The sequence below is a fragment of the Alosa sapidissima genome, chromosome 2 (assembly GCF_018492685.1).
Source record: "Alosa sapidissima isolate fAloSap1 chromosome 2, fAloSap1.pri, whole genome shotgun sequence".
Classification (NCBI taxonomy): Eukaryota; Metazoa; Chordata; class Actinopteri; order Clupeiformes; family Clupeidae; genus Alosa; species Alosa sapidissima.
In genome coordinates this window covers 14,317,373-14,338,602 of record NC_055958.1, presented here as the reverse complement: position 1 = coordinate 14,338,602, position 21,230 = coordinate 14,317,373, and the positions used below count along the sequence as shown (strand labels likewise).

The window sequence follows — 21,230 nt, the reverse complement described above, 5'->3', positions numbered from 1 at the left end:
ATGTACAAAGCCAAGAGTTAATTGGATTCACATTCCCCCGAAAAGAGAGCACCAACTTGCTAAGCAAAGAGGGAGTGAGAATGAGTGTTATGCTCATCATTTAATCACATCCACTGACAGTGAAGAGGCGCTATAACATTCTCCAAAACACTATAGAATGTGGGGGGACACACAAAAGCTACAGCACAGTGTGTAACTGTTTTAACCGAGACAGAATATAACTTTCGGTTTACATACACCACCAATAGCCAGGGAAAACCCTTCCATGTATGTCATTGTCAGAAACAGCTGTTTGAATAATGTCATAAATCTCAGTGAGATTTTCCATGTACAAAGTATTAAAAACATTTCCTTTCAAGCATGTTCGCAGGTCATTATGGATTGACAGCTAATATAACCTATGTCATTCAGATCAAATGCTCTCAATACTTCAAATATAATGGCTGGAATTTATGCCATGGGGACAAGACGAGACTGTATCATTACAATAACATTGTATTCATCCATATCATTACTGCACTAAACTTCCGCCTTTCCACACAAATACAAGCCAAAACTAGGTTAGTTATTTAGAGTAAGGAAAAAGCAGTAACCAAGCTGCAAGCTGATGAGAGGCCAACAATGTTGACCCATTTCAGTCTGTAAAGATAAGGTAGAAACTGAGATTTGTGCAGGCCTTCTCTTTGCTGCTTGTTAGCAAAGCTAAGATATGATCCTGAAGACTATTGTTATTGTTAAACCCATTACATCAACAAAGTCTCCAACATAAGTCTAACAAGGTCCTAAATGACATGTTCTGGGCAGGAAACAGAAAAACATTAATAAGGAATGCACTACAGAAGGAGATGCATAAGAGAGATACAGAATGTGTTCTCAAAAATACAATACAATACAATGATGTCCTTGACGGATGACGGAGACAAGCTATATGTTATTCTACCATGTGCTCTGTGAGACAGACTCTTTGAGATTCACATCCCTGCGGTCACACTACAGCTGTGCTGATGTCTGTACTCTCTGTCCTCCCACTCCTCATCACTGCATCTCCTCTTTGTCTTGGTGACACAGTTTATTACCGGTATCACATATTTCGTCTCTCCTTCACCTTTGACCTTCTTTGATGCTCCCATTGATTGATTGATTGATTGATTGATGTGCGATTACGTTTTTCTTTAGATTACTGTTTATTGTGATTAGTGTGTTTATTGTGATTAGTATGTTTTTTTAAGATTACTGTTCACTGTGATTACAGGGCTTTTTTAGATTACTGTTCACTGTGATTAGTGTTTCCTCCCCAACGTTCTCCCTCGTTACCTTTCCTCCAGCGTTTCAGCTCGTTCTCCAGGCGCTGGTTGACAATCTTTAGTCCTCTGTTCTTCTCTTTCTCCTTCTCGTACTTCTTCTTCCACTCCTCTGCCGTCAGCTCCATGTTCACAGACACTGTGTTCTTGATGGTCTTCGCTCTACACAAAGGGGAGACATTTACAATCTATTAGGGAGGTGAAGATATCTTTGTCTTGGCAGACACAGCAGGACAATTGAACAAAAAATTTGATGCGAATGAACAAAAGTGTTACTCTGATGTAGCATGAATATAGTATAAGTATAAGTATATAAGTATATATACTCTTTTGATCCCGTGAGGGAAATTTGGTCTCTGCATTTATCCCAATCCGTGAATTAGTGAAACACACTCAGCACACAGTGAACACACAGTGAGGTAAAGCACACACTAATCCCGGCGCAGTGAGCTACCTGCTACAATAGCGGCGCTCGGGGAGCAGTGAGGGCACTTCAGCTGGTCCTACTGGTCGGGGTTCGAACCAGCAACCCTGTGGTTACAAGTCCGAAGCGCTAACCAGTAGGCTACGGCTGTCCCATAGCATATAACAAGGCTGTAGGTAGAAATAAAAATATAAATGATAAAGTGGTTATAACCAATCAAATTCAGTGATGATTATCAGTTACATTGTTAAAATTGTTACTGTGTGTGATTTAATCAGATTTGCCTTTTAAGTCAAAAGCTATGCTGCACATTATCATTAATGCTGTTTATCTTAACAGAAAGCTAAGTATTTTGGAAGATTTACCGGTAATTGAAACATATCAGTGTGCATGCATGTGTATTTTGACAGATAACCCAAATATTCAACTGTCACTGCACATTACAGTAATCTATGACTCAGTGCTTAGATGGGCATGTTAGACCTGGTGTCTTTGATGTCTGCATTAGCATGCAGGTCACATACAGCACAACAAAGACATCATTTCAGATTCATCAATTTAATCAGCATCAGTTTGTGTGTCTACCTCCTCTCTGTTTGTCTCTCCCTCTTTGCTTGTGTGTGTGTGTGTGTGTGTGTGTGTATGAGAAAGAGAGAGAGAGAGAGAGAGAGAGAGTATGTGAGTGTGTGAGTGTGTGTGTGTGTGTGTGTGTGCAAGTGTGTGTGTGTGTGTGTGTGTGTGTGTGTGTGTGTCTGTGTGTGTGTGTCGCAATGGCAATGTCACCCACATAAAAGGAGATTAAATTGTAATTACTCTCACTGTAGGCTGCTGGTTAAACAGAGATGCTGTATCTACAGGTCACAGTGTGCTGAGCTAATAATCAGCAGGGTTGTAACTTTTCAAGAAATTGCTCCTTCATTTCAATGTCTCTCATGTATTTTCTCATTAGATTACCAGACATATGGGTTGTAAGCAGTGGCGCAAAAAGGGGTATGCATAGGGCGCTACACCAGGGGGGGCGCCAAAGTGATGGGGAAAATTCTATATGAGATATGAAACTGTGCATTTGCTGTCATTAGCTGTTCTGGTGTTTAAAACATTATCAATTAACATTAGTTGGTCTGTCTTAAATCATTTGTTTTCCTTAAGTTAAACATTTCCATGAAGCATTGAAACGAAGCCTAGGCATTTCCATTTAGATAGCTAAGTGGCTACCAGGCTCATAATGCAATTTTAGCAACAACAACTCATGTTTCCATATCCTAACAATGAAGGCTGCTTGTAATAACTTAATATTGTGTTGTCAATGTGGCACGAACAAGACTAGAGTTGGCCAAAAGGACGTTATGAGAATAATTTAGACTCAGCGCCCCTTAAAGTGACAATGCACCATTTATCAATACTTCAAGTTACTGTAAACAACATCAAATTAGCAGCATTTCTTTAGAAATACAGTATATTTTTTAAAAATACACACTTATAGTGTAAATGGCTTAAACTCATTTTGATTCAATTCTATTTCCTAATCAGGTTTATACAGATATTTTACACCTCTAATCTCTAACTATAAAGTAACTGAGACTGAAGCAGCTTGCCTCATGTTTCATGCATAAACGTCATATATTAGTATTCATGCTCACAGCCCTTGTCTAAGATACAGAATACAATCAGTAGGTTAACAAAGACACTAACTGAATGTGCATAACTAAATAAACTGGATTGTTGCCAGTAATATGCCTGTGTACGTAACAGTAACACCATCTCACTTGAGAGCTAGTGTTAATGTATTTGAAATGAGTTCACTGAAAATCTTTGCGTATGTTGCCTGTAGTAATATAAAATAATATGGCAGAGTGAACAGCCTTAAAGCCCAAAACCCAAAATGGATTCAGCATGCCTTGCTCATTAAAAGTCCAGGCGTCAGCTTTCCCATGCATGCCGTTGTTTTGGGAATATGGATCTGAGCTGGCTGACTGCAGGCGCCGGCTCTGCCAGACAGCTGAGTGTCCTGAGGGGATGGGTCTCCTGTGACACGGAGAGAACTGGGCATACGGAAGCTCTCTCTCTCTCTCTATCTTTCTCTTTCTTTTTCTCTTTCTCTCACACACACATTCTCTCACTTTCTCTTGCTCTCACTCACTCTCTCTCTCTCTCTCACACACACACACACACACACAGATTCACATACTCCCAGGCTTCCATATATGCACTCCTTTCTCGCTTATCTGTCTATCTGTCTGTCTTTATTTCTGTCTGTCTGTTTATCTGTCTGTCTGTCTAACCCCTCCACCGATCCATCCCTCTTACCTCTGTCCAAACATGAGTGTAGATTTGGTTTCGGGGAGCAGTGTGTGTGTGTCTGTGTGTGTGTGTGTATGTGTGTGTGTGTGTGTGTGTGTGTCTCTGTGTCTGTGTGTGTGTGTGTGTCTCTGTGTGTGTGTATGTGTGTGTGTGTGTGTGTGTGTGTGTGTCTGTGTGTCTGTGTGTGTGTGTGTGTGTGTGTGTGTGTGTGTGTGTGTGTGTGTGTGTGTGTGTGTCTGTGTGTGTGTGTGTGTGCACCTCTGTCCAAACATGAGTGTAGATTTGGTTTTCGGGGAGCAGTGTGTGTGTCTGTGTGTGTGTGTCTGTGTGTGTCTGTGTGTCTGTGTGTGTCTTTGTGTCTGTCTGTGTGTGTGTGTGTGTGTGTGTGTGTGTGTGTACCTCTGTCCAAACATGAGTGTGGACTTGGTTTCGGCTTCATTGTAGACGGAGGGGGAGCAGCAGATTATGATGGTGGTTCTGCAGTTTCCGCCCAAAGAGTCCTGCAGGATCCTGGTCATCTTGCTGTCTCGGTACGGCACATGGGTTTTCTGAAACCCACAACAAGTGGAAGTCATGAGTCTGAAAAAAATGATCTTTTTTCTAGAGAAGGAAGATACAGATTTTATGGATTGGATATATTATATGCATTAAGCTTTACTACTCTTACATTGCTTGGCTTTTAAGTTTACGAGCACATCAACAACAGAGTGGAAATACTTTGTTTAATATTTATGATACCCTAACCTGAACATCCTTTACAGTAGTGTCATGACAGACACGGAAAACTATTTGCTTGTGGCCACAGTAAATAAAAGATCAAATATAAAAGAGAAATAATTTCCATCACTCAAAGAAGAGAGTAATCACAGTAAATTTCTTCACAGCCCTGGCTGACAAAATAAAAATGATGATGACAGCAAGGAGAGGAATGGAGAAAGAATGAGAGAGAGAGAGAGAGAGAGAGAGAGAGCGAGAGAGGAGGACAGAGAGAGTACGAGGGGCTGACAGAACACTTACGTTCCCCTCAGCCAGAGCGGCGATGACGTTCCCCAGAGCGGAGAGGGACTTATTGATATTTTTAGCCTCATCCAGCACGGATCCCTCTGCCCCAGTTTTACTGACCTTAAAAGCAAACACACGGTGAACATTCACACTTGAGAAGACAGAGGTGAGGGACTGAGTCTGACCTCGAGCGGAACCCAGGAGGTGACAGGACAGAGTGATGAAACAGTAGACTGCACTTGAGCTCACTCGATCCATCTTATATTCTGTTACCACGGTGACTGAAGAGAGGATGCTTTATTCAGGCTTAAACCTATGCCACATTTGGACTAACATATCTAATCAATGATGGAAGATCTCTACGATGGATAAAACCCATTATATAAAATGTTGACCTTCTGAATAGTAAAGTGGTCATCGGATACTGCATGTGTGTGTGTGCATGTGTCCATTTGCCGTGTGTGTGTGTGTGTATGTGTGTGTGTGTGTGTGCGTGCATAGACACTGGCCTATCTGTCTCCTATGATCACTTAATGAATGAACAAATGATTAAACACTCATCATACAAACATGCAACTTCATTAAACACGCATCCCTGAAACTGTACTGTAATGAAATGTCTTGCACCACAAGAGAGATTTTTAGAATGGCATAATTTATCATATCCATTTCATTGTGGCATAAACTATATACTACATGTACTTTCATATACTTGAAAAGGCATGTTTCTGACATATCTGAGAATATAGGTTGGTTGTCGTTGCATCTGAATGGGTTGCCACACTAAATCACCGAAATTCAGTCACTCCTCCAGGACGAGGCAACCGTGAACTCGAGAAGGGGAACCTCACATCGACCGGACGTCTAACCTTTTCACTGCCAGCCAGATCCACCAGATAGAGCTTGCCCGACAGCTTCTTCTCTGTCTCCACGTTCTCCTGCTTGATGTTGATCTGGAAGATGCTGTGACTGCGGGAGCTGTGCTCATTCATGTCTGCAGAAGGACATTGAGAAAACGTTGCAATAACCCCTCACATTCTCCCAGCATTCAACACACTTGAAATGACAGTGACGGGTGAAAAACATTTCTTTGTTTTTGCACTGTTGCATTAGGTCTGTATTTCACTTATAATGTAGGTCTATGGCAGACGAGTGAGTGAGTGTCCAGTGTCCTCAAATGCCCTACAGGAATGGTCTGAGAATACTACAGAGAGGAAGCACTATGGCAAGCAAATGCTGGGAAGAGTGGCTAGAAGGAAATTGATGGCTTCTTGTAAACAGCATTCATTATGGGGAAAAGAACCGCATTTGCATTGCCTGGAAAGTACTCTCCTCTCATTCTTACATTGTGTTCTTATTTAGCATGTTAGATTTAAGGTCTGCCAGTTCACTCCACATGCAGTATATGAGTAGTTATGAGTGTCGCACTTGTAACGGCGACGTGGCGGTTGGATTTTCCCTCATCGATGACATCCATCACCTCCTCTGGACTGGAAACAAAGCGCTCTGTGCAGCCCTGAAAGCATCATACACACACACACACACACACACACACACACACACACACACACACACACACACACACACACACACACACAAACCATTAAACTATTAAACTTTCAGTGTAGTCAGAAGACTTTAGGTAGATGTAAAGGCATATAAAAAGATATTTTAATGTAATTTGATATTACACATGAAGTACCTGCTTTTAGGAAATGACCAAAATGATAAAAACACAAACATGGAGCAGAGAAAACAATGTTTTACCTTCACATAGGGCACCCTGAATTTGTCTTCATGTACAGCCAGGTTGATCTTGGACACTAAAATAGTCAATACAAATCTATAAACGTCTTTTAAATGCACTCACAATTTCAGAAAGATATTTTGCAGAGAATAATCCTAACGCTGGGTTACTGTATTTTCACCACCATACTGTCACTTTCATTTCCTCATCTGGTTACAAGTAAGTTCAAGGGCAGACTGCTCACCATCCAGAAGATCTCGAATTTTGTCAAGGTAGATCTCAAAATAGGACACCTGCGGACAAAAAGAGAATTCTAAATAAATTTTACATTTATGACATTACTAGACTCTTTGTACATCTATCTACCTACAGTACACCAGTGTCCACTAACATGTAGTGAACTCGTCTATATTCCTGTACTCATGTATATAAATGTACATGATATAGCCTACAACTGACCCCTTCACAGTTCACGTCACAAGAAAAGGTGTGTGCATGTCAGGGTCAGAAAGCTTTCCACCCCATTTAATTGTGTGTGTGTCAATTAACTGAAATGTCAAGGAAACGTCAAGAAAAATGCTTACTTCTTCTACTTTTTTACATGTATACATGCTGGACTTGTCAACCAGATAGCCGTATATGTTGGACTAATGAATCTCTGGCCACTTGCTAACGTCGTCTACCCATTTTGTTCGGGCAGACAATCGTCATTAGCTAAGACTAATTTATTAAGGTACGGATCATGGTCCTTGGGTAACAATGACAGTGCATACCTGGACAGCTCAACATGTCGGTCTATTAGCTGCGCCATTTTTCTGACCTCATGCTGCGCACACACCCAACCTAGGCTCTGGATGATTACAAACATTGAAGGGGTCTATACCAATGGCATTAATAAAACAATATTTACTTGAAATATCTACATGCTGCTTTCAAGAATCCAAAATAGAACAAAACTGTGCCAGTGAGGTTTGTTCTCCGAGTCACAGAAGGGCACAGGTTGGATCTGTAACACAGAGACCTGGGTACAGAGCCATATGGCACAGGTGGCAGATCTGCTGGCATCACAGGGGGGTATCTATGGGTGACCTGTAATCTCCCGCCAGGTCAGGATGTCCTCTAATCCAACAGAACGACCCCCTACTCAGATTATATATACTCCAGTCTAAAACAGTACTACAAGGTACCATTGCTGTAGAGAATTGGTCTAACATAAAGGAAAATGTATCCAATACACAAGGTACCACTGTATTTGAAATAATACACTTAATCACCTTAATGTGGAACTCCAGGTTCTCATCCATGGAGTAGATGTGGTCAAATATGTCCTGAGCGATACGAGGGATAATACCCATGACCTCAGGGTCGTGCAGTTTGCCCTTAGGGTAAAAGAGAGAGGGTGGGAGAGACAGTGTGGGTTACATAAGTATGCACAAAGATAGATACAGGGCATTCATTTCACTGATGGGAAATGAGGCTGGCAACACGCAAAGCACACCATGCGTGACCGAAAGCTGATCAAATAACTCGGGAAATCATTTTAAAAGATAGATGTAACTCCAGTAAGTGACTGGAGTCAGGATTGGGTGAGGATTGTATTCTGTTTTTTTTTTATTATTTCAAAAGAAAATTCTAACCACAGTCTTTTAAGCATTTAGTCATGTTATAGAACATTTACATCATTTCTGTACTGATACAACCTTGTGGGATAATGATGAATCAAACTTTCATGAAATGAAAAATGCATCTGACCTTGGGCTGTTTCTAATATCAGTAAAAGGATTCAGTGTAATTGACTCTGAGTCTAGACATTGGCATTGTTTGATATTGTATACAGCGTGCCCCATGGGCACCAAAATGCAATAAAACTGTTATTGACTTAGTGATAAAAACATGATTAGCTCAAACTGTGGCAGTTTAGCCCAAAGGACACGCATGTGTGCACACTCACACACACATATAGTGTGTCCATGTGTTTGTGTGTGTGTGTGTGTATGTGTGTGGGCAAATGACATTATCTTCAAACACAAGACTGAAAATGACATCAACCAAAATACCATCAAATACTGCGTTATAAAGGTGTGTGTGTGTGCGTGTGTGTGTACAGGTGTAACATTTTTATTGGTATTTAAAGGCTTAGGTTTCTAAACAAAATCATTTCTTTCATATTTCCAGACACTCCCTGACGGCTACCGGCTGTTTCCAGGGTAACTGCTGCAGTCAGTCTCCTGTTGAGCAATCTGCTCTGGTGAAGTGGCCTGCCTCTGCCTCGCCGGCACACCAACAGAATCCCGCCGCACCGCGACTTCCGTCCAGTAATATGGGCTAGGTTTCAGCCAAGTCAGGCGAATGCCAGTAACCAACCAGCAGACCAGGAAATTACATCAGAGGATGACCACTGCCACTTCCTCTGCAGCACAGAAGAGGACTGTCCTGGTCTATGGCCAGAGTTATGTATGGCCAAATGTAATTTGTGTCATGATAGAGCAGATCTGGAGCCTACCAAGTCTCTCTGATGAAGATATCAGGTATCTCATCCACTTTTACCTTGTACATCGTAAGGGTAGACATGAATGGAGAGCTTCCTGGCAACACTTTATATTTAGCGCTGATGGAGGGGATAGCATTATAGAGTTGCATAACCCAGAATGACTTTGATAAGACTGCTAACACAAAGCAGCGCTGCGTATCAGCCCTGTCCAAACAGCCAACGACACACACACACACACACACAAATTTAACCAACATCATTCCATCATGAACACTATTCATATTTGAGAACAGCTGTACAACCCGACTGCTTGTGTTTCGAATCTCTTATGTTTACAGCAAGTCTTTGGTTAAAGGGGGTGAGGGATGTTTGGGACTCGATAAAGCAACTATGACAAAGCTTGGTGTTAGGCTACAGGTGAAACCCTAGACCCGTAATCCTCACTGCATCCTTTAATCATCTTGTTTCACTGCTCTAAGACTATGAGAACATTAAATAAAAATCCTGCATCTTTAAACCCCTTTTCCGGAAACCCCTCGGGATTATGGCTCAAGAAAACTTAATCTCAATTTATTGCCCAGCAAGAAGCTTGTGTTATTGAACATCAAATTAGAAAAAGAAAAATGAACATGTGTGTAATTCAATTCTCTTGTAGAACTGAAAACAGATTAATTTTACTTTCAATTCAATTTGGAAAATGTACTTTTATTTATGCTAATAAAGCAGAAATAATAGTCATGAAAGCACATGCTGTATGTGGACCCTGTTGTTCTGTCAGCACAGTATTTCTGCAGCACAATAAAGTGCCTTACCTCCATAGTGTGGGTCTTTCCTGATGATGTTTGGCCGTAGGCGAATATGGTGCCATTGTAACCCCCAAGCACATCTGTGGAAAAAAACAAACACATTTTTCAGATTCAACGCATGAATAAATCAACACGTTATCTGTGCTCAATTACACTCAGGGACTGTGAAAAAGACTGTACCCTTGACTATCTGTTTGGCGCAGTTCTCGTACACTTCCACCTGTTCTGTGGTTGGCGGCAGGACTCTGTCAAAGATGTATGGTTTGCCCTGCCAAAAAAAAAAAATCAGCCAGGTAATTAGCTTTTATTTGCAGAGGGTTTCATTAAATTGATCAAATGTAATGAAATCTGATTTATATTAAATTGTGACAGACAGATTCACTACAATGGATTACACATTCAATACAAACACAGGCATAAAATATGGGGGGTGTTAACCCCTCAAATAATCAAATTGGCAAATCCAATTTATATTAAATTGTGACACACAGATTCATTATAATTTATTACACCTTCATTACAAACACACATAGGCATAAAATAAGGGGGGTGTTAAATAATCAACATGGCCAGTGCAGCCTCCCAAATGATCAGATCATCATGAATGAATGAAACTATTCAAGAACACAATTGAAGTGGGGGGGCTCAACCCCAAACAGTACCCTGCAAACCCATACAGTACATTTACATTTCTAACAGTTAACCATTTCCCCACAGATGCCCCTTACAGCCTACCGCTCTACCCCCAATGTATTCATGACCGTGTCCTGCCAGAACTTACACGGTACAGTTTAGGGGGAGACAAAATGTCTGAGATGGTGCTTTAGTGTCTGAAAGATGGGGTTCCCCGCAGTCATAACTAGGGCACAGTGGATTTGGGGGCCCTGCGGACCGGCTAGCGCTGCAGCGTCCAGCTGCTCTGTGAGCTCTCCAGCCCCTCGGAGGACTGTGAGCGCACAGAAGGGAACCGGGCCAAATCGCATAAGGGCATTTTACATGCTGAGCGTGACGGCACGGCTGCCTGCCACATCTATTAACACGGGGAATTACAAGAGCGAAGAGCGGCCCGAGGTAGAGTTCTTGCTTTGCATGACAAGAGGATACTGGAGTGAGCGTTGAGTTTTTGCATAGTGTGTGAGAGAAAGAGTCCAATTTAAACTGATGATTGTGGTCACCAGAGTGAGAGTGCAAGATCACATGCTATTACTGGATCTTCAAGGTCATCAGTAAGTTGTCCAGCAAAAATAATCTTACACTGTACACAATTTGTTGTTACACAAATTATCTGAACAATAGACTGTATTAAAGAGTCTTCGGACAATAAACTGCATTGCATTACATTATTACATTACATTACATTTAGCAGACACTTCTTGACCGAAGTGACTTACATATGTCAGCTATATTACAAGGGATCACATTGTCCCCGGAGCAACTTGGGGTTAAGTGCCTTGCTCAAGGGCACAGCGGTGGAAGCCGGGAATTGAACCGACAACTTTCAGGCTACTGCACGCTAGCCCAGCTCCTTAACCACTACACTACCACCGCCCCAATTGCAGTTGTGTGTGAGTTAATCCACTGAGAATCATGCAGTTTCACAATCTCTTTTGCACATTACTTATATACAGAAGAGAAGGTAGTTTGGGAGTGGAGCTTCGGGGTGAGCTTCGACAGACCTTGGTACAGACCCACTCTGACCCATCCCCCAACTGCCTATCAATGCTCCTCTCCTTTGGGACCCCCTTATTAAGCTGGTAATTCACACGGTTTCTATTGTTGAGCTGAACCCATTAGCCGAACGTGGCACTGATAAAGCAAGAAAAGGCACACTTTAGCATCAATGCCAAATGTGTCTAATTACGAAAATGTTTAGTCTGTTTTCATGAATATGTGTATTTACATGAAGTCCTGCAAAAACTTGAATTAAGATTCTCATTAAATTTATTGATGATCCATTAAGTTTGTAAGTATAAATGTTTACGGATAGAGAATATAACAAGTTTCATCAAATGATTTCCTCCATCTCTCACACTCATGCAAACACACAGAGGGAGGTTTGAGCAAGCACACATCACACTAACCTCATGATAGAGATTAGATTAGTAAACTATATGAAATACTCTGTGGTACTCAAGGGCCTTCACTGTGAGAGCTATACTATGAACACAAAGGGGAGGCTGATCAATATGTTTATGTAAGTGACTATGTGTGCGTGTGTCTGTGTGTGTGTATGGGGGGGGGGGGTGACTGAGCGTATCTATGACATTTATAAACTCCTCGTCCAGAAGCAGATAGCTATTGGAAGCCACGGTGCATCTTTGCTTTTTGCCCCTGCACTTTCAGACATCAGCAACACAGACGGCAGGAGAGATGGAAAGACACTAGTATATCTACACCAAGCCAGTCGCCACGGAAACTACCTCCCAGTGGGAGAGACCTTTGCTGATTGGACATCAGTTGGCTCCGGGTGTTGCCCAAAACTGATTGCACAGGATGGGAACATGATTGCTCAGAAGAGCTGGAATTTTAATGCTGAGTGTGTGTGTGTGTCTGTGTGTCTCTCTCTCTGTCTGTCTATCTGTCTCACATTCTTTTGTAAATACAGACATGAGCATATATCAATACATTTGTACATAAAAATGGAACCTGTGGCAGCTTCTTCCTGCATACTGTCTTGACTAGAGAATTACTCTATTTAGAAAAGGTGTGTTTTCAGACAGGACACACAGCCATGTTATCCCTGAGCCTTGAACATCTGACCTCACACTGCCCTCGCTTTTCCTTCACCATCTCATTCTGAGGAAAACTGTGAGTGAGATATACTGCTGCTGGTAAGATTTACACAGATGCACTCCTACATAAACACCTCATTATCAGCAAACCGCATATGAGATACGTAACCGTGCATACACAAAGACACACATGTACGGGGTACACACAGATGCTCGCACACACATGCACACACATAGCTATATCACCGACACACACACACACACACATCCTTGCATGACGTTCCTACACATACAGTGTATTCCACATGACATGTTCTCTTTCTCAATAATTGATGTTCTCTCTCGTGAGATGGCCACGGTCTTATCAGAAGAGAGGAGAGAACTGGAGGTCTGCCCGCGGTTCCGTCACAACTAGATGAAAGCCAGAGGAATCAATGCTGTAAATGGTGTGAAGAGAAGCCTCTCCCACAATTTCAAAAGAGCACCAGCTATTGTTTACTCAGCGAAGCAGTAGTGCTTCTAGTCTGTAGCACATACCGGTATATGGCCACACAACTCTGTCTGTTGAAATGCTCTGTGGGAATTCATATGCTGCGTTTCATCCTACCAGCACTCTCCTGCCAGATGGGTTTGACAACCTCCCATCTCCATCACCATGGAGACATTATTCACACAGAAGGACCCCAAGGTCTTGCTCATGTTGGAAGTGAGCCGTCACCTATTGGCTATAGACAGACCGTGTTATTACAAGGTTTCAGGAAAGCAAATGTCATAACTGTATCTATTATTTTCCAGACTGACCACCATTCACAGCAGTTTCTTTAGTCTACCTCCAGCTATCATCCATGACAAGCTTCTATATAAACAAACAAATGAATACACAGTATAGCCTACACTGTTAAATATGTATGGAATTATCCACCGGCTAGACCATTCCAATCAAACAATTCTATATATTAACAGTCAAAGATGGAAGGGGATGCCTTAGTGTTTATAACAACGGGAAAGACAAAAGGCAAATATGCAATATGAGCAACTGTAGCCAGTGCTGATGGCACTTGATGGCCTAAATGGGATGAATAAAGGATCTATCTATATACAGTATCTATCTACTTTTTTGAAAAGTGGGTCCTCTGAATGTGGGGGATGTCTGGGGGTCAAGGGATTTCAAACAGTCGATGAGGAGAATGTAAAATGCATGAGGGATAAAAGGCATCCCACTGGTTACTTTAGGCAGGGTTTCCTAGCCGCACAGTGGACAACACAAATCTCTTTATTCAAGAAAAAAAAACCTTTATTCTCCGTTTCTATTTATAGTATAGCAAGATATGTGATGAAGTTTTATCTTACATTCAGTAACACTATACATGAACATTCCTTTGACTGACAATAGGAAATGCATTATATATATAAGCATGCAAATAAACATCAGTTGCACTACAACAGCAACTACTACTACTACTATTAACAATAACAATAATAATAATAATAATAACAATACTTAGTTTTGACATGTTTGTTTTGTGTTGGTAGTTGTCTACTATTATTGTTCATAATAGTCTTTCAAAACAAGCAGGCAGCTGAGACTTTGATCCATTTATCTGCTGGAGATGACATTAGTAAATGGTGCGAAATGCACTTCAAAAGGCAGAAATCATGTGACAGAACAGTGTCAGCACTCCTTTCCACACTTTTATGGCAATCTAATTATCTCATAAATTAAATGGAAAATTAAGTTGGTCTAAAAATCTAAAACTGCATACTTAAAGCTATGAGGTTTTAAAAAAATGAATAGCATAATGGATTTGTCATATGACATTGCTACATTTTTACACATAATAATAATATAAGCAGCATACTATTATATGACTTGGATGCAACAAATGAAAAAGACCTTCAATCATGCAATTGTCACAAAACCCACAGCTGTCAATGGGAAAAGGTTGGATATGGTGGGGAGGGGGGATAACATGTGTGAATTTAACCCTTCCCCCACCCTTCACCACACTAATTACCATTTATTGGCAGTACCCCCGGCACCAGACCTTGCTCCAATTCTCCTGAGCAACACTGCCAGCTACACAGGTACCAGCACAAAGGAGCCATCTGAGCTTGAATTCAGCAGCCTGGCTGATGAAGCATCTTACCCTCACACAGAGTTATGATGCTGCATGTTTTGTGCATCTGCCTTAAAAATGGATGTCCAGATGAGTAGATAAAGTGATGGAGTGCAGGGGTCAGGACGACTAAAAGCTTATGATGTCCAGTGAAGCAAGCCTGACTGTTGCCAGCCGGCATTTACAAGTAGTCAGCCACAGATAATTAGTAAGCCCTTATTCATGTGCCTGCTGACTAAATTGGCCAGCTGCTCAATATTAAATAAAAGATCTTAAATTATGATATTAAATTACAGGTTTTCATCCAGTAATTTAGTGAAGGTATGTTCAAAAACTCTAATAGTAATTTTGATGTATACATTTTTGATGTGCAGAAGATTTAAATTAAAAAAAACACCTACACAAAGATATCTGTAAAACATTCACACACACACACACACACACACACACACACACACACACACATTATATTAGATAGTTAGACACAGGCCATTATGCCTGAACTGAACATTGTCAATTCCCAGTCCAGTCTGATCATGCACATTGCTAGTACTGTTGTCATTTCTAGGTTCACAAATACATGAATTAGAAGTGTGCAGTGATGCAGTAGATGACAGAGGGCAGGCACTGGCCTGTTTGCTTATGTGGGTGATGTGTAGGCTACATCACTCTCTAGGGAGGGGACACAGCTAGGCAAAGTCAGAATGAGTCAGGTGTCTATTGTTGCTTCGGCTGCAACTGCATACACATATGACATTAAGGGAATATCAAGCTTGGGGACAAATGTTCCCTGGAGAGGCATGAGTCACACAAAGACTCAAACGGTTTCAGATCGTTATCATTTCTACACTCCAGAATCTACAAAAATACAGGCCCACTCTTATTAGTCACATTCTCGTTCTCTCTCTATTTCCTTTCTTCGGAATATCTCCAGGCACCTTTTATTTGTTGCGCTCGCCAGTTGGCACAATTCAAGTCTGCAGTTGGTCTCTTCATTCGACAGCCATTTTCTCCTGTCAAATCTCCTGTTGGTTTGATTTAAAACCTTTCATTCAAAGGCAATCTGTTGCCACAGCAGAAACACCCATGTGTTTGATTGAATGATCTAGCAGGTCATGCTAAATTAAACTCAAAGACTATTGGATTTTTTAGTAATAGCTGAAATAATCATCACACAAATGACAAGTCAAATTCCATTCTCCGGGAGCATTTCAAAATGTTAGTTGGCCAATGCCTTTGAATCACAAGGTGTTCATAAATTTGCTCAAAAAATGATCAACCCTAGCAAGAACATATTGCAACAACAAATGCAAGTCCATTAAGTTACTGCAAAAATAATCATAGTGCTCCCTTTGACAAATCTTCCCAAAAAACAGAGTTCATGCAGGTCATGATAATTAAATTCTCCACGACAATGCAGGCCTGTAATTAAGATGTTGAATGTCCCTGGTGTCCATAGCATGATCTTATTAAGATTTTTGACTGAATTTAGACCCACATTTACATCATGATACTTCAATTATGTTCTGCCCATCAACAAACCATTTCAAATACATCAGGCGAATTGAATAACCAACATCAGTTTCGCCGATAAAAGAATGAAGGTGGTGATTTCCCTCGTTTTCTGCTCTCAGTAGTGTGATGCTGTGCTGTTGAAATAATATGCCTATGATTCCCGCTTGTAGATGCTAAACATAAAACAATTATGGACTTGAAGCCTATACCTACGCCTCAATTCTGGTAAAAGTAAGTTAGCCCGTTATGTGCAGCAGACAAGGTTGTTTGGTGCTATGAAAATTCCGGAACGCAAGATGGGTAGCCAAACAAAGGTTTCACACCTGTATTGAAATGCCCATCAAAACATAGCAAGTTTATAAATGTAGACTATACTCACCGATACGACAACCGTGTCTTCCCCTTTGAATTTAGGAATGTATTTATCCCCTCTTGATATTTCCGCGGCGTTCAGTGGTCTGAATCGGCACATTACTTTTACGCAGCATTCAGATGCATCCGCCATATCTGCCAGTCCAAGTAAAAATGACCACAGAAACTTTTACAACCAGCGAAAATAAAGCGCAAAGCCAATGCAAAACATCAAGCTGGGATGGGCATTGTTGATCAACGTCGATTTGGCCAGCTAGCAGCGGCTCCTCCTCAACTCCTCGAGCGTGTTGGATTTTGCGTTAACGTTACCTGTAGCCCCAACCAATTCACACTTGCCGTTTCAAGTTCAATATTTTAGCCGAGAAATGAAATCAAAATACAGACGTTGAAACTTTATTTCCCTATAGTCTGGCGCACAAATCTCCACTGTATCCAGTTTATCTGAGCCGCAGCATCAGCACCGCACACCTCTGCACTCCACCTACGTTTCCACTCCCCCTTCAGGCGCTTCCGATTCCGAATACTCCCCCCTGCACTGTTGAAACCTTACCCTTTCCATACCATGTGCAGCATAGAGCTTTGAGTGGAATTGTGGGTATGGTAGTTTTATCCTATCACGTGTTTGTTTTAAAGGCATAACGTATGATTAATAATGTAAACTCTGGCAGCAGATAATTTGTCTTTTTGTCCATCCTCCCTCCCTTCCTTCCTTCCTCCTGTCCTAACCCCTCTTTCTAATTAATTTTGTGAAGGAAATGAGGAAGGAAGGATAGGATGGAGGAATAAAGGAGAGACAGATATGAGAAATGAGAAGTCCTGCTCACTCAGGCATCATTTTTAAGAGACGTCAATTACTTATGCCGGGTTCACATTGTACACGACATGCGCTGCGCTCGCCACTAGGTTGCTCTTGGTTGAGGAATTGTCCCAAAGATTTTTGTTGCGGGCTCAGCACAAAAGACCTATGATTTACAGTGCGCCATGGTCAAAGTTCAACATGGTTCAACTTTGATCACGGCACGCACAAGAGCAGCTAAGCAAAATGCCGCTTGCGCTGCTCTTTGCTCAGCGCAGTGGCCGGCCAGTTCTTGCGCGCGCAAGCCATTGACAATAAGGCCCGTTTCACACCGGGTGCGTGGTGTGTCAGCTGCGTGGCATGTGCGTTTTTATTTCGGCTCCCATATTAACAGGTTAGAGTAAACCTTGCACACAGCCTGCGTGACATGAACGTCTCAGGCGCGGCTCGAGCGTGCATGCTAGGAATAGGACTCACGGCTCTTTTTCACACCACACGCAATCGTGTTGGAAGCGTTTCCATTCAAAACAGTGAAGAAAAAAAATGACGTTTTAATTGGCAGAGAGGCCACCGCAGCGCTAGCCTGACGTAGTCATACTCAATTCTAGTCAGAATATGAGTCTGATACTGCTCCATTGGGACGTAATTATGGGGCGTGTTTCAACCGATACGGGGGGGGGGGGGGGGGGTAGCATATGGTAAACAAAATAGCTTACCATATGCTACAAACATGTTAAACAGCTGGGAAAGGCTGTTGCAATGCAACAGCGCTGTTTTCCGTTGATGAAAGTGAAACCACGAATTTTCCCACATCTCAACTTTGGCCAAAGTTTTCAGAAATAATCGTTTTCAGTGATACAACCTCATTAAATAATATGAATTTTCAATATGGGGTCTTAAAAGCCATGTATCCTTCTAGCCACAGCGTTTTTGTTTCAAACATAAGCCTAATCTAAGCGTGCTCAGATGACGTGATAGACCAGGCGCTGTTGCTCACCTGTCCATCATCGTAAAGCCTGATTTGATTGGTCCGCCTGATATAGGGCGAGCATACTTCCACCACAATGAAGCAATGCTAGACCGAACTTCCCGACCTCAGTTGTGGGCGGGACTAAATTCGGAATGGCACCCAGGCTACCGCAGCGCCGCATCAGACACGCTTGTAAGCAAAGACATAGAAAACGCCACGCAGCCGCCACGCAACAGACACGCCACGTTCCCGGTGTGAAACGGGCCTAATGGGTTTCATAGCGCAGCGCTGCCGATTGCACGTACAATACCGATCCGACCAGCATGGACCCAGCAGACTCCAGCATGGAGGAGCTTAAAAAGGTGGAGTACACCCTCAGCAGGCTCCAGCATGGAGGAGCTTAAAAAGGTGGAGTACACCCTCAGCAGACTCCAGCATGGAGGAGCTTAAAAAGGTGGAGTACACCCTCAGCAGACTCCAGCATGGAGGAGTTAAAAAAGGTGGAGTACACCCTCAGCTAGGGCTGGGCGATATATCGGTATTACGACTACGACCGATATATTTTTTAAAACGATATGTAGTTGAGACAATATCGTAATACCGGTATTATGTCAAATAATGGACCATTTTATCAAAGCCACTCTGTGTTCAGACCATTCAGATAGCCGCAGCTCTGCTCAACTGCGCCCCTGCGTATGCACGTTCTCCCTCGCAGCACTACAAACTTTCAAACATGACGGACACGGAGTCAGATTTTGTTTACCTTGATCAGAGGTTGGTGCTGATGCCTATTCCGTCGGCACATCAACGGCTAGACCGAGAATTCTCGTTGTGAAATCAAAATTCCACTGGAGCTCCAAGCGGTTTTGTACACGCAGATTTAAGTTACAACACTGTTTACAGATCTTCGACTCGCGGTAAAATGTCTTTTTTGGTACAGTACATAGCCTAGCTAATTTAAATACACTGATGAATGCTTGCGTTTAGCAATATGCAGTAGCAGATCTAAAGTCCTCAGGGAGACAACCTACACGCTGATTTTATTGAGAGGATATGCACGCGGGGACTCGCGAGCAGTTAGGGGCATCATTTTTTATGATTCCTGAAACCCCATTCAATCGATCGTGCATAGGGATTTTTCTTACGAACCGAAACATGCAAAAATGAACGCATACAAAAACAACGGTAGCGTCTATCACACTCTTGATGAGTGACTCAGTTACTTGTTTAAGTAGCCTAATTGTTTAAAACTATTTTTGTTGTTGATAGCAACATGTCTAGGCCATCATAGGCTACATTTGCTTGTCATCTAGGCCCTATCAAACCCTTACGGGTAAAAAAAACTGCATTGTGTGACAAAACTGCAGCACTTATGAATATGATATATATGAATATATGAAGCACTTCGCTCTTTCTGTTTGAAATATCAATATCGTATCGTAGGGCTGGGCGATATGGACCAAAACTGATATCCCGATATTTTGGGGCTGATTAGCGATATACGATATCGATACAATATTGATATTTCAAACATATATTCACTCAATACAACAATTATGACAACACAGCCAGTTTTAATTATATTCATTTCAGACTGCTCTAACATAGCTGTGCAAAAAGGTATAACAATAACATATACCAATAGGCATACAGTTGCTCTGAGGGCTGTGCAAATAACAATATTTGGTCGACCCTGATTGGCAACACAGGCCTACAGCTTTACAATAAAGGTAACACAAAACATAGGCTACCGTTAAAAGCCAATATAATAAACCAATTGGCATACAGATAGAGCTGTGCATATAAGAAAAAAGTAGGCTACACAGCACATACCTGTTTGTAAATATTTAACTGCACAAGGAGTAGGGCTGGGCAATATGGACCAACACTGATATCCCCATATATTTTGGAGCTGATTGGCGATATACGATATATATCAATATTTTAAACAGAAAGAGCTAAGTGTTTCGTATTCACTCAACCAGCTTTAATTATAATGATTTCAGACTGCTCTAACACAGCTGTGCAAAAAAGTGTAAACAATAACATAGGCCTACAATAGGCATAACTACAGTTGCTCTGATAAAGCTGTGCAAATAACAAAAGACCAAAAGTTGACCCTGACTGACAACGCAGGCCTACATTGTACTGCACAATGCAATATTTTGGGCACAAAAATATTGAAAACCCTGCAGTTTTGTCACACAATGCAGTTTTTTTTACCCGTAAGGGTTTGATAGGGCCTAGATGACAAGCAAATGTAGCCTATGATGGCCTAGACATGTTGCTATCAACAACAAAAATAGTTTTAAACAATTAGGCTACTTAAACAAGTAACTGAGTCACTCATCAAGAGTGTGATAGACGCTACCGTCGTTTTTGTATGCGTTCATTTTTGCATGTTCCGGTTCGTAAGAAAAATCCCTATGCACGATCGATTGAATGGGGTTTCAGGAATCATAAAAAATGATGCCCCTAACTGCTCGCGAGTCCCCGCGTGCATATCCTCTCAATAAAATCAGCGTGTAGGTTGTCTCCCTGAGGACTTTAGATCTGCTACTGCATATTGCTAAACGCAAGCATTCATCAGTGTATTTAAATTAGCTAGGCTATGTACTGTACCAAAAAAGACATTTTACCGCGAGTCGAAGAGCTG

At 41.7% G+C, this 21,230-nt stretch overlaps 1 protein-coding gene across 2 annotated transcripts in view; it reads right to left on the bottom strand.

The window, feature by feature from the left end:
• Positions 1-17,301, bottom strand: part of kif5c (kinesin family member 5C) — a 34,044-nt gene extending 16,743 nt beyond the window's left edge. For both annotated transcript variants that reach the window (XM_042075390.1, XM_042075380.1), the window contains exons 1-11: positions 16,816-17,301; positions 10,253-10,340; positions 10,079-10,152; positions 8,050-8,154; positions 7,020-7,068; positions 6,796-6,851; positions 6,457-6,544; positions 5,898-6,022; positions 5,044-5,148; positions 4,426-4,574; positions 1,315-1,463 (exon numbers count right to left, since the gene is read on the bottom strand). In XM_042075390.1, coding sequence (XP_041931324.1) covers positions 1,315-1,463; positions 4,426-4,574; positions 5,044-5,148; positions 5,898-6,022; positions 6,457-6,544; positions 6,796-6,851; positions 7,020-7,068; positions 8,050-8,154; positions 10,079-10,152; positions 10,253-10,340; positions 16,816-16,941 — 1,114 coding nt within the window. In that variant the 5' untranslated portion in view covers positions 16,942-17,301. The remainder of the gene's footprint in view (positions 1-1,314; positions 1,464-4,425; positions 4,575-5,043; positions 5,149-5,897; positions 6,023-6,456; positions 6,545-6,795; positions 6,852-7,019; positions 7,069-8,049; positions 8,155-10,078; positions 10,153-10,252; positions 10,341-16,815) is intronic.
• Positions 17,302-21,230: the final 3,929 nt, after the last annotated feature.